This window comes from Salvelinus fontinalis, chromosome 2 (assembly GCF_029448725.1).
Source record: "Salvelinus fontinalis isolate EN_2023a chromosome 2, ASM2944872v1, whole genome shotgun sequence".
In the NCBI taxonomy this organism is placed as follows: Eukaryota; Metazoa; Chordata; class Actinopteri; order Salmoniformes; family Salmonidae; genus Salvelinus; species Salvelinus fontinalis.
In genome coordinates, this window is record NC_074666.1 from 97652801 (window position 1) to 97667894 (window position 15094).

General features: G+C 44.8%; 1 protein-coding gene across 1 annotated transcript in view; it reads left to right on the plus strand.

Annotated features, from left to right (window-relative positions):
• LOC129868546 (NLR family CARD domain-containing protein 3-like) overlaps positions 1-11154 on the plus strand; it is a 32541-nt gene extending 21387 nt beyond the window's left edge. The window contains exons 7-9 of the mRNA XM_055942640.1: positions 7877-8050; positions 10389-10562; positions 11082-11154. Of these exons, the coding sequence (XP_055798615.1) occupies positions 7877-8050; positions 10389-10562; positions 11082-11139 (406 nt within the window). The 3' untranslated portion in view covers positions 11140-11154. The remainder of the gene's footprint in view (positions 1-7876; positions 8051-10388; positions 10563-11081) is intronic.
• Positions 11155-15094: the final 3940 nt, after the last annotated feature.

Below are 15094 nucleotides of genomic sequence, written 5' to 3' on the forward strand. Positions count from 1 at the left end.
AGTAGTGATGCTGGACGGTCGGGCGGGTGCGGGCAGTGATCAGTTGGCCAGAAGTATTCAGAATGGTGTCGTCTGCGTAGAGGTGGATCAGAGAATCACCAGCAGCGAGAGCAACATCATTGATGTATACAGAGAAGAGAGTCGGCCCGAGAATTGAACCTGTGGCACTGCCAGAGGTCCAGACAACAGGCACTCCGATTTGACACACTGAACTCTATCAGAGAAGTAGTTGGTGAACCAATCATTTGAAAAACCAAGGCGTTTGAGTCTGCCAATAAGAATGTGGTGATTGACAGAGTCGAAAGCCTTGGCCAGGTCGATGAAAACGGCTGCACAGTAATGTCTCTTATCGATGGCGGTTATGATATCGTTTAGGACCTTGAGCGTGGCTGAGGTGCACCCATGACCAGCTCTGAAACCAGATTGCATAGCGGAAAAGGTACGGTGAGATTCAAAGCGGTCGGTAATCTGTTTATTAACTTGGCTTTCGAAGACCTTAAAAAGGCAGGGCAGGATAGTAATAGGTCTGTAGCAGTTTGGGTCTCGAGTGTCTCCCCCTTTGAAGATGGGGATGACTGCGGCAGCTTTCCAATCTTTGGGAATCTCAGACGATACGAAAGAGAGGTTGAACAGGCTAGTAATTGTGGTTGCAACAATTTCAGCAGATCATTTTAGAAAGAGAGGGTCCAGATTGTCTAGCCCGGCTGATTTGTAGGGGTCCAGGTTTTGCAGTTCTTTAAAAACATCAGCTATCTGGATTTGGGTGAAGGAGAAATAGGGGAGGCTTGGGCGAGTTGCTGTGGGGAGTGCAGGGCTGTTGACCGGGGTAGGGTTAGCCAGGTGGAAAGCATGGCCAGCCGTAGAATAATGATTGAAATTCTCAATTATAGTGGATTTATTGTGGTGACAGTGTTTCCTAGCCTCCCAGCTGCCCAGTGCAGTGGGCAGCTGGGAGGAGGTGCTCTTATTCAACAAGAGAGCATCGAGAGCATCGAGAGCATCCTGTCGGGCTGTATCACCGCCTGGTACGGCAACTGCTCCGCCCACAACCGTAAGGCTCTCCAGAGGGTAGTGAGGTCTGCAGAACGCATCACCGGGGGCAAACTACCTGCCCTCCAGGACACCTACACCACCCGATGTCACAGGAAGGCCATAAAGATCATCAAGGACAACAACCACCCAAGCCACTGCCTGTTCACCCCGCTATCATCCAGAAGGCGAGGTCAGTACAGGTGCATCAAAGCAGGGACCGAGAGACTGAAAAACAGCTTCTATCTCAAGGCCATCAGACTGTTAAACAGCCACCACTAACATTTAGCGGCCGCTGCCAACATACTGACTCAACTCTAGCCACTTTAAAAATGGGAATTGATGGAAATTATGTAAAAATGTACCACTAGCCACTTTAAACAATGCCACTTAATATAATGTTTACATACCCTACATTACCCATCTCATATGTATATACTGTACTCTATATCATCTACTGCATCTTGCCATCTTTATGTAATACATGTACCACTAGCCACTTTAAACAATGCCACTTAATATAATGTTTACATACCCTACAGTACTCATCTCATATGTATATACCGTACTCTATACCATCTACTGCATCTGCCATGCCGTTCTGTACCACCACTCATTCATATATCTTTATGTACATATTCTTTATCCCTTTACACTTGTGTGTGTGTGTAAGGTAGTAGTTGTGGAATTGTTAGGTTAGATTACTTGTTGGTTATTACTGCATTGTCGGAACTAGAAGCACAAGCATTTCGCTACACTCGCATTAACATCTGCTAACCATGTGTATGTGACTAATAAAATTTGATTTGATTTGATTTGATTTATTCTCCATGGACTTTGCAGTGTCCCAGAACTTTTTTGAGTTTGTGCTACAGGATGCAAATTTCTGTTTAAAAAAGCTAGCCTTAGCTTTCCTAACTGCCTGTGTATATTTGTTCCTGACTTCCCTGAAAAGTTGCATATCACGGGGGCTATTCGATGCTAATGCAGAATGCCACAGGATGTTTTTGTGCTGGTCAAGGTTAGTCAAGTCTGGAGAGAACCAAGGGCTATATCTGTTCCTGGTTCAATTTTTTGAATGGGGCATGCTTATTTAAGATGGTGAGGAAGGCACTTTTAAAGAATGACCAGGCATCCTCTACTGACGGGATGAGGTCAATATTCTTCCAGGATACCCGGGCCAGGTCGATTAGGAAGGCCTGCTCGCTGAAGTGTTTTAGGGAGCATTTGATAGCGATGAGGGGTGGTCATTTGACTTCAGACCCGTTACGGATGCAGGCAATGAGGCAGTGATCGCTGAGATCTTGGTTGAAAACAGCAGAGGTGTATTTGGAGGGCAAGTTGGTTAGGATGATATCGTTGAGGGTGCCCGTGTTTACGGATTTGGGGTTGTACCTGGTGGGTTCATTGACAATTTGTGAGAGATTGAGGGCATCAAACTTAGATTGTAGGATGGCCGGGGTGTTAAGCATGTCCCACTTTAGGTCACCTAGCAGCACGAGCTGTGAAGATAGATGGGGGGCAATCAGTTCACATATGGTGTCCAGAGCACAGCTGGGGGCAGAGTGTGGTCTATAGCAAGCGGTGACGGTGAGAGACTTGTTTCTGGAAAGGTGTATTTTTTAAAGTAGAAGCTGGAATTGTTTGGGGACAGACCTGGATAGTAGGACAGAACTCTGCAGGCTGTCTCTACAGTAGATTGCAACTCCACCCCCTTTGGCAGTTCTATCTTTAAACAGATTCAGATCTGTTTAAACCAACTCTTAGTTTCCTGATTCAGATCTGTTTAAACCATCTCTTAGTTTCCTGATTCAGATCTGTTTAAACCAACTCTTAGTTTCCTGATTCAGATCTGTTCAAACCAACTCTTAGTTTCCTGATTCAGATCTGTTCAAACCAACTCTTTGTGTCCTGATTCAGATCTGTTCAAACCAACTCTTAGTATCCTGATTCAGATCTGTTTAAACCAACTCTTTGTGTCCTGATTCAGATCTGTTTAAACCAACTCTTAGTTTCCTGATTCAGATCTGTTCAAACCAACTCTTTGTGTCCTGATTCAGATCTGTTCAAACCAACTCTTAGTTTCCTGATTCAGATCTGTTCAAACCAACTCTTAGTTTCCTGATTCAGATCTGTTTAAACCATCTCTTAGTTTCCTGATTCAGATCTGTTCAAACCAACTCTTAGTGTTATTATTCATGATTCAAAATTACTCCAGTCATCATCCACAGTTCAGTTACTATTGGGCAAAACACAACCCAAAACACAACCAAAACAAACTGCAAATGCAACCAATGAGTTTGGAACCAAATACTACACTTTTGACTACTTTAATACACTATAAGTAAATTGATCAGAATATTTACGACTTCAAATTATCAAAGTATGGGGGGACTAGATACATAAAGTGCTTTCATTTCTAAATGGTGAAACAGATATGTATTAAAATACCCTCAAATAAAAGGTGACATTATATACTGTCACCTCATATGAAACATTTGATCTGAAATTGTCACGATCGTGTACTGGAGAGAATGAGGACCAAGGCGCAGCTGGATATGAATACATCTTCTCTTTCTTTATTTAAAAGACGAAGATGAACACGACACGAAACACTTTAACAAAACTATACAAAATAACAAAACGACCGTGAAGCTACAAACGTTGTGCACATACAAACAGGCTACTAACGTTCTGACATAGACAATTACCCACCATTAATGAGAGCCTATGGCTACCCTAAATAAGGCTCCCAATCAGAGACAACAGAAATCAGCTGTCTCTAATTGGGAACTCATTCAGGCAACCATAGACTCTCCTAAACAACTAAACCAACATAGACAACGCTAGACATCTACACTAAACACAAAACCATCTACTACACCCCATAACCCCTTTACCAAATAAACACCCAAATCCAACCAAACATAAACATTACCCATGTCACACCCTGACCTAACTAAAATAATAAAGAAAACCAATAATACTAAGGCCAGGATGTGACATAACCCCCCCCTTGAGGCGCGAACTCCGGGCGCACCATACACAGTCTAGGGGAGGGTCTGGGTGGGCTTCCATCCACGGTGGCGGCTCCGGCTCTGGTCGCGGTCCCCACGTCACCACAGTACCTAAACACCTCCTAGGCTTCCTCCAAACGACCCCCCTCCACCTTAACCCCATTGCATTCATGGGCCGCTCCGGACTAAGGGGCAGTACCAGGGTAAGAGGCAGTACCAGGGTCAGGGGCAGTACTAGGGTCAGGGACAGTACCAGGGTCAGGGGCAGTACCAGGGTAAGGGGCAGCACCAGGGTAAGGGGCAGCACCAGGGTAAGGGGCAGCACCAGGGTAAGGGGCAGCTCCAGGGTAAGGGGCAGCTCCGGACTGAGGAATGGCAGCTCCGGACTGAGGGACTGCAGCTCCGGACTGAGGGACTGCAGCTCCGGACTGAGGGACGGCCCATGGCTGGCTGACAGATCTGGCTGCTCATGGCTGGCTAACTGATCTGGCTGCTCATGGCTGGCTGACGGATCTGGCTGCTCATGGCTGGCTGACGGATCTGGCTGCTCATGACCGGCTGACTGATCTGGCTGCTCATGGCCGGCTGACGGATCTGGCTGCTCATGGCTAGCTGACGGATCTGGCTGCTCATGGCTAGCTGACGGATCTGGCTGCTCATGGCTAGCTGACGGATCTGGCTGCTCATGGCTAGCTGACGGATCTGGCTGCTCATGGCTAGCTGACGGATCTGGCTGCTCATGGCTAGCTGACGGATCTGGCTGCTCATGGCTAGCTGACGGATCTGGCTGCTCATGGCTAGCTGACGGATCTGGCTGCTCATGGCTAGCTGACGGATCTGGCTGCTCATGGCTAGCTGACGGATCTGGCTGCTCATGGCTAGCTGACGGATCTGGCTGCTCATGGCTAGCTGACGGATCTGGCTGCTCATGGCTAGCTGACGGATCTGGCTGCTCATGGCTAGCTGACGGATCTGGCTGCTCATGGCTGGCTGACTGATCTGGCTGCTCCTGTCTGGTTGGCGGCTCTGGCAGATCCTGTCTGGTTGGCGGCTCTGGCAGATCCTGTCTGGTTGGCGGCTCTGGCAGATCCTGTCTGACGGACGGCTCTAGCGGCTCCTGTCTGGCTGGCGGCTCTAGCGGCTCCTGTCTGGCGGACGGCTCAGTGGGCTCATGGCAGACGGGCGGCTTTGCAGGCTCATGGCAGACGGGCGGCTTTGCAGGCTCATGGCAGACGGATGGCTCAGATGGCGCTGGGGAGACGGATGGCTCAGATGGCGCTGGGGAGACGGATGGCTCAGATGGCGCTGGGGAGACGAGCAGTTCAGTCAACGCTGTGCAGACGGCAGACTCCTGCCGGCTGAGGCGCACTGTAGGCCTGGTGCGTGGTGCCGGGACTGGTGGCACCGGGCTGGAGACACGCATCTCAGGGCTAGTGCGGGGAGCAGCAACAGGACGCACAGGACTCTGGGGACACACAGGAGGCTTGGTGCGTGGTTTAGACACTGGTGGTAAAGGGCTGGAGACACGCACCATATAGCTAGTGCGTGGAGGAGGCACTGGTGGTACTGGGTTGGGGCGGGGAGGTGGCGCCGGAAATACCGGACCGTGCAGGCGTACTGGCTCCCTTGAACGCCGAGCCTGCCCAACCTTACCTGGTTCTATGCTCCCCGTCGCCTGACCAGTGCGGGGAGGTGGAATAACCCGCACCGGCCTATGTAGGCGAACCGGGGACACCATGCGTAAGGCTGGTGCCATGTACGCCGGCCCGAGGAGACGCACTGGTGACCAGATGCGTTGGGCCGGCTTCATGACATATGGCTCAACGCTCAGTCTAGCCCGGCCGATACGTGGAGCTGCAATGTACCGAACCGGGCTATGCACGCGTACAGGAGACACCGTGCGCTCTACTGCATAACACGGTGTCTGCCCGTACTCTCGCTCTCCACGGTAAGTACAGGGAGTAGGCGCAGGTTTCCTACCTGACTTCGCCACACTCCCTTTAAGGCCCCCCCCAAGAAATTTTTGGGTTGTACTCACGGGCTTCCAGCCTTGTCTCCGTGCTGCCTCCTCATATCGCCTCCTCTCGGCTTTCGCTGCCTCCAGCTCTTCACGAGGGAGGCGATATTCTCCAGGTTGATCCCACGGCCCCTTACCATCCAGTATCTCCTCCCATGTCCAGAAATCCTTTATGGGTAGGTCCTGTTGCCTTGTTTTCCGCTGCTTGGTCCGATGGTGGGTAATTCTGTCACGATTGTGTGGAGGATTGACGGACCAAAACGCAGCTTTAGGAAAATAAGCCATCTCCTTTTATTGGTGAAGAAGGCAAACGAAACAAAAACACTTAAACACTAAACAAAACAAGAAAACGATCGTGAAGCTAAACAACGATGTGCACACACTGGCTACAAACGTATCACATAGACAATTACCCACCATTAATGAGAGCCTATGGCTACCCTAAATAAGGCTCCCAATCAGAGACAACAGAAATCAGCTGTCTCTAATTGGGAACTCATTCAGGCAACCATAGACTCTCCTAAACAACTAAACCAACATAGACAACGCTAGACATCTACACTAAACACAAAACCATCTACTACACCCCATAACCCCTTTACCAAATAAACACCCAAATCCAACCAAACATAAACATTACCCATGTCACACCCTGACCTAACTAAAATAATAAAGAAAACCAATAATACTAAGGCCAGGATGTGACAGAAATCCAAAATGTTGGAGTATAGAAACACATTTTGAAATGTTAGCTTCACTGTCAAAATAGATATGGTGTGGACTGTATACTCAATACAATCTAAATCTGATACCTCACTGTCTGTCTTTTGACTGATACTGCTTTTTAAACTGGTCTGGTCAGTCTACTCAAATATTTGTACTATACATGTTTTTATCTGCAGGCAATACTTTGATAATTTGTCATTTCTAATAATGATACATTCATTTATGAATAGATATGGCAGGTTTCAGGACACTGATGTATCTGAATATGTTAAAAAATATACTGCCACTATTTTCACCACCAAAGAATATCAGTGTGATTTTAATATGATTTGACTCTTTGCAGGCTGTCAGGCTGTCTAGTCACAGAGGAAGGCTGTGCTTCTCTGGTCTCAGCTCTGAGGTCAAACCCCTCACACCTGAGAGAGCTGGACCTGAGCTACAATCACCCAGGAGACTCAGGAGTCAGACTGCTCTCTGCTGGACTGGAGGATCCACACTGCAGACTTGAGAAACTCAAGTATGTAGAGGGTTTATGTCAATGTTCATATCAGACATGTTTGACTCATCAGGCTGGTTAAGACTAACATTCTTACACTTGGACAAAGTTATGTGTGTGTGTGTGTGTGTCTAGTGTGTGTGTGTGTGTGTGTGTCCAGTGTATGTGTGTGTGTCCTCTCAAACACAGAATGGACACACACAATAGACACACACACAAAATAGACACACACACACACGCTGGACTCACACACACACACAGGACAAAAGCTGTTGCCCAATACCTTGCACAGCAGTCGTTTCACCACAGGAAGCTGGGGTTGTTACAGTTAATGAACTGGATATTCTATGTTCATTATCACATATCAATCACACTTACAAAAGGGTTCATTGATCATTATATTGAATAACATATTGAATCAGTACATTGGTTTTCACATTAGTATACCAAAATGACCAGACAATTCTAGGAGATGGAATATTAATCTATATGTTGTTTGAGAGAATAAACCAAATGCATCTGCCATTGTCCTTCTACACTACTCGTTAAATTAACAGCGTGTTTGTGAAGTCATGATGATCTCTTTGTCAGGCTGTCAGGCTGTGGAGTCACAGAGGAAGGCTGTGCTTCTCTGGTCTCAGCTCTGGAGTCAAACCCCTCACACCTGAGAGAGCTGGACCTGAGTAACAATGACCTGAAGGATTCAGGAGTGAAGCTGCTCTCTGCTGGACTGGGGAATCCCCACTGTAAACTGGAGACTCTGAGGTCAGTATTCCTGAAGTTGGTCAACAGGAAGCTGTTCACCAGATACACATGTGTTTACCAGACACACATAGTCCACACCATATGTGTTTGGACAGTGAAGCTTACAGTTTTACATTTGGTGTTATGCTCCAGCATTTTGGATTTTAGATAGAATGTTTCATATTAGGTGACAGTACAGAATGTCACCTTTTATTTGAGGTTAAAGGTGAGAGGTTAGCATGTTTTATTTTTCTAAACGGTGAAACAGACATGTATTAAACTACCCTCAAATAAAAGGTGATACCCTCAAAGAATAGCAGTGTGGTTTAAGGCACAAGGTGAGACCCAGATGGCACGGGAGGCAGATGGTTAGAGTCTTTGATATTTATTAATATACTAAAAGGGGTAGGCAAGAGAATGGTCGTGGACAGGCCAAAGGTCATAACCAGATCAGAGTCCAGGAGGTACAGTGTGGTAGGCAGGCTAGAGGTCAGGACAGGCAGAATGGTCAGGACAGGCAGAATGGTCAGGCAGGCTAGAGGTCAGGACAGGCAGAATGGTCAGGCAGGCTAGAGGTCAGGACAGGCAGAATGGTCAGGCAGGCTAGAGGTCAGGACAGGCAGAATGGTCAGGCAGGCTAGAGGTCAGGACAGGCTGAATGGTCAGGCAGGCTAGAGGTCAGGACAGGCAGAATGGTCAGGCAGGCTAGAGGTCAGGACAGGCAGAATGGTCAGGCAGGCTAGAGGTCAGGACAGGCAGAATGGTCAGGCAGGCTAGAGGTCAGGACAGGCAGAATGGTCAGACAGGTGGGTACAGAGTCCAGAAAACAGGCAAGGGACAAAAACCGGGAGGACTATCAAAAAAGAATAGAAGCAGGAGTAGGAAAAACTCTGGTTAACTTGATGAACATACAAGACGAACTGGTACAGAGAGACAGGAAACACAGGGATATACAGTATATACACCAGGGAAACGCAGTGATATATACAACAGGGAAACACAGGGATATATACACCAGGGAAACACAGGGATATATACACCAGGGAAACACAGGGATATATACACCAGGGAAACACGGGGATATATACACCAGGGAAACACAGGGAGATATACACCAGGGAAACACAGGGATATATACACCAGGGAAACAGGGATATATACACCAGGGAAACACAGGGATATATACACCAGGGAAACACAGGGATATATACACCAGGGAAACACAGGGATATATACACCAGGGAAACACAGGGATATATACACCAGGGAAACACAGGGATATATACACCAGGGAAACACAGGGATATATACACCAGGGAAACACAGGGATATATACACCAGGGAAACACAGGGATATACACCAGGGAAACACAGGGATATATACACCAGGGAAACACAGGGATATATACACCAGGGAAACACAGGGATATATACACCAGGGAAACACAGGGATATATACACCAGGGAAACACAGGGATATATACACCAGGGAAACGGGGATATATACACGAGGGAAACACAGGGATATATACACGAGGGAAACACAGGGATATATACACCAGGGAAACACAGGGATATATACACCAGGGAAACACGGGGATATATACACCAGGGAAACACGGGGATATATACACCAGGGAAACACGGGGATAAATACACCAGGGAAACAGGGATATATACACCAGGGAAACACAGGGATATATACACCAGGGAAACACAGGGATATATACACCAGGGAAACACAGGGATATATACACAAGGGAAACACAGGGTTATATACACCAGGGAAACACAGGGATATATACACCAGGGAAACACAGGGATATATACACCAGGGAAACACAGGGATATATACACCAGGGAAACACGGGGATATATACACCAGGGAAACACGGGGATATATACACCAGGGAAACACGGGGATAAATACACCAGGGAAACAGGGATATATACACCAGGGAAACACAGGGATATATACACCAGGGAAACACAGGGATATATACACCAGGGAAACACAGGGATATATACACAAGGGAAACACAGGGTTATATACACCAGGGAAACACAGGGATATATACACCAGGGAAACACAGGGATATATACACCAGGGAAACACAGGGATATATACACCAGGGAAACACAGGGATATATACACCAGGGAAACACAGGGATATATACACCAGGGAAACACAGGGATAAATACACCAGGGAAATAAGCGACACCTGGAGGGGATGGAGACAATCACAAGACAGGTGAAACAGATCAGGGTGTGACATGAATATGGAGAAAAATATTCTGCCACTATTTTCACCACCAAAGAATAGCAGTGTGATTTTAATATGATTTGACTCTTTGCAGGCTGTCAGGCTGTCTAGTCACAGGGGAAGGCTGTGCTTCTCTGGTCTCAGCTCTGAGGTCAAACCCCTCACACCTGAGAGAGCTGGACCTGAGCTACAATCACCCAGGAGACTCAGGAGTCAGACTGCTCTCTGCTGGACTGGAGGATCCACACTGCAGACTTGAGAAACTCAAGTATGTAGAGGGTTTATGTCAATGTTCATATCAGACATGTTTGACTTATCAGGCTAGTTAAGACAAATATTCTGACCACCACTTGGACAGAGTTATATACTGACTGTGTGTGTCCAGTGTGTATGAGTGTCCAGTGTGTGTGTGAGTCCAGTGTGTGTGTGAGAGTCCAGTGTGTGTGTGTGTGTGAGTCCAGTGTGTGTGTGTGAGTCCAGTGTGTGTATCACTGACAAAGGGACACTGAGTCGCCATCATCCCAAACCCCAAACCCTGGATAGAGGGTGTGTGTGTGTCCTGTGTGTGTGTCCTGTGTGTGTGTCCTGTGTGTGTGTCCAGTGTGTGTGTCCAGTGTGTGTGTGTCTAGTGTGTGTGTGTGTGTGTGTCCAGTATGTGTGTGTGCAGTATGTGTGTGTACTCTGTGTGTGTGTTTGTCCAGTATGTGTGTGTCCTGTGTGTGTGTGTGTGTGTGTGAGTTCAGGTGTATCCCTCAATGACTGTCTGTTCTTCTGCTTACCGCTACAGTGTGGAACATGGTGGAGAGAACACAATGAAACCTGGGCTTAGAAAATGTGAGTGTTGACTGCTGGGAAGAATATGACTAAGAATAAGTCTTAATTCAAGTTAAGTCAAAGTCAAAGACCACCATCATTACTTACTTGGTCATATTAAATATCAGCTGTAGTTTTACAGAAGCAGAAATCAGGGACACAAAAGATTACAAAGAGTTGCTTAGACAATGTGTGTGAGTGTGTGTGTGTGTGTGTGTGTGTGTGTGTGTGTGTGTGTGTGTGTGTGTGTGTGTGTGTGTGTGTGTGTGTGTGTGTGTGTGTGTGTGTGTGTGTGTGTGTGTGTGTGTGTGTGTGTGTGTGTGTGTGTGTGTGTGTGTGTGTGTGTGTGTGTGTGTGTAATTAATGGGAATAAGTGTGTTTTATATTACCAGACAGTATAACATATGATCATTCAACAAGTCTCAAGTTACCTTAACTTCTCCTTTTGATACCTAGAAACATCTACATTAAGTTAATTAGTGAAAAGTGAGTTAACATTCTAATGTGAATGATGATGATTTCTAATATTGTGTCTGGTTTCATCCATCAGATGTCTGTGATCTCACACTGGACCTAAACACAGTATTCCGCACCATCTCGCTGTCTGAGGAGAACAGAAAGGCGACAGGGATGAAAGAGGAGCAGCCGTATCCTGATCACCCAGAGAGATTTATGGAATGTGGACAGGTGCTGTGTAGAGAGGGTCTGACTGGGCGCTGTTACTGGGAGGCAGAGTGGAGTGGGAGAGGAAAGGAAGTGTGGAGTGGGAGAAGGGTTGATATAGGAGTGACATATAAAGGAATCAACAGGAGAGGAATGGGTGATGACTGTTGGCTTGGATTCAATGACAAGTCCTGGAGTCTGCGCTGCTCTGACAACAGTTACTCTGCCTGGCACAATAATATTTCCACTACCATAGACGTCCCCTCCTCCAGCTCCCACAGAGTAGGAGTGTATCTGGACTGGCCAGCCGGCACTCTGTCCTTCTATAGAGCCTCCTCTGACACACTGACCCACCTGATCACATTCACCTCCACATTCACTGAGCCCCTCTATCCAGGGTTTCATCTTTGGGGTCAGGGCGCCTCAGCTTTCCTGTGTCAGTTGGTCCCTGTGTCAAACACAACATGATGTTTCACTCTAATCAGGGTCATGTTCAGTAAGATACACTGGAGCAACAATGTAGAATAGATCTCTAGTTATGAGTTAAAATGTTATTATTATATCTATATATTCATGATTTTATACCACCTATGTTAATAGTCATTAATAGAATGAATCATCACACTGTGTTGTAGAAACTGGTTTCATTTAGAAATGATTGATCTTGTTGTTATTGGGCTTCTTGGTGATTGTAAATATTGTACAATGTTTATTTGTCAAATTCTTGACACAACACAATATACTCCTGTTTGTGTGTAAACTCAATTCAACTGAATGAAATGATGTGACAGATGTGACTAATAAAGGTTCATCAACCAGATGGAAGAAGAGAGGTGGAAATGTTTTAATACTGATCACAATATGACAGTACAGTAATAGATGGGAGAAGAGAGGTGGAAATGTTTTAATATTGATCACAATATGACAGTACAGTAATAGATGGAAGAAGAGAGGTGGAAATGTTTTAATATTGATCACAATATGACAGTACAGTAATAGATGGAAGAAGAGAGGTGGAAATGTTTTAATATTGATCACAATATGACAGGACAGTAATAGGGGTTGTGTTCAGTACATAGAAATGGGTCGTATTCAGTTGAAGAGGAAGCTTTTATCTCACACACTAATCATTCTGTTACTACTACTGTATGATGCTGTAAACACACACTCACTAATCATTCTGTTACTACTACTGTATGATGCTGTAAACACACTCACTAATCATTCTGTTACTACTACTGTACGATGCTGTAAACACACTCACTAATCATTCTGTTACTACTACTGTATGATGCTGTAAACACACACTCACTAATCATTCTGTTACTACTACTGTATGATGCTGTAAACACACACTCACTAATCATTCTGTTACTACTACTGTATGATGCTGTAAACACACACTCACTAATCATTCTGTTACTACTACTGTATGATGCTGTAAACACACACTCACTAATCATTCTGTTACTACTACTGTATGATGCTGTAAACACACACTCACTAATCATTCTGTTACTACTACTGTACGATGCTGTAAACACACACTCACTAATCATTCTGTTACTACTACTGTATGATGCTGTAAACACACTCACTAATCATTCTGTTACTACTATATGATGGTGTAAACACACTCACTAATCATTCTGTTACTACTACTGTATGATGCTGTAAACACACACTCACTAATCATTCTGTTACTACTACTGTATGATGCTGTAAACACACACTCACTAATCATTCTGTTACTACTACTGTATGATGCTGTAAACACACTCACTAATCATTCTGTTACTACTACTGTATGATGGTGTAAACACACTCACTAATCATTCTGTTACTACTACTGTATGATGCTGTAAACACACTCACTAATCATTCTGTTACTACTACTGTATGATGCTCTAAACACACACTCACTAATCATTCTGTTACTACTATATGATGCTGGAAACACACTCACTAATCATTCTGTTACTACTACTGTATGATGGTGTAAACACACTCACTAATCATTCTGTTACTACTACTGTATGATGCTGTAAACACACTCACTAATCATTCTGTTACTACTACTGTATGATGGTGTAAACACACTAACTAATCATTCTGTTACTACTACTGTATGATGCTGTAAACACACTCACTAATCATTCTGTTACTACTATATGATGCTGGAAACACACTCACTAATCATTCTGTTACTACTACTGTATGATGGTGTAAACACACTCACTAATCATTCTGTTACTACTACTGTATGATGCTGTAAACACACACTCACTAATCATTCTGTTACTACTATATGATGGTGTAAACACACTCACTAATCATTCTGTTACTACTACTGTATGATGCTGGAAACACACTCACTAATCATTCTGTTACTACTACTGTATGATGCTGTAAACACACTCACTAATCATTCTGTTACTACTACTATATGATGCTGTAAACACACACACTAATCATTCTGTTACTACTACTGTATGATGCTGTAAACACACTCACTAATCATTCTGTTACTACTACTGTATGATGCTGTAAACACACTCACTAATCATTCTGTTACTACTACTGTATGATGCTGTAAACACACACTCACTAATCATTCTGTTACTACTACTGTATGATGCTGTAAACACACTCACTAATCATTCTGTTACTACTACTGTATGATGCTGTAAACACACACTCACTAATCATTCTGTCACTACTACTGTATGATGCTGTAAACACACACTCACTAATCATTCTGTTACTACTACTGTATGATGCTGGAAACACACTCACTAATCATTCTGTTACTACTACTGTATGATGCTGGAAACACACACTCACTAATCATTCTGTTACTACTACTATATGATGCTGTAAACACACTCACTAATCATTCTGTTACTACTACTGTACGATGCTGTAAACACACACTCACTAATCATTCTGTTACTACTACTGTACGATGCTGTAAACACACACTCACTAATCATTCTGTTACTACTACTGTATGATGCTGTAAACACACTCACTAATCATTCTGTTACTACTACTGTATGATGCTGTAAACACACACTCACTAATCATTCTGTTACTACTACTGTATGATGCTGTAAACACACTCACTAATCATTCTGTTACTACTACTGTATGATGCTGTAAACACACACTCACTAATCATTCTGTCACTACTACTGTATGATGCTGTAAACACACACTCACTAATCATTCTGTTACTACTACTGTATGATGCTGGAAACACACTCACTAATCATTCTGTTACTACTACTGTATGATGCTGGAAACACACACTCACTAATCATT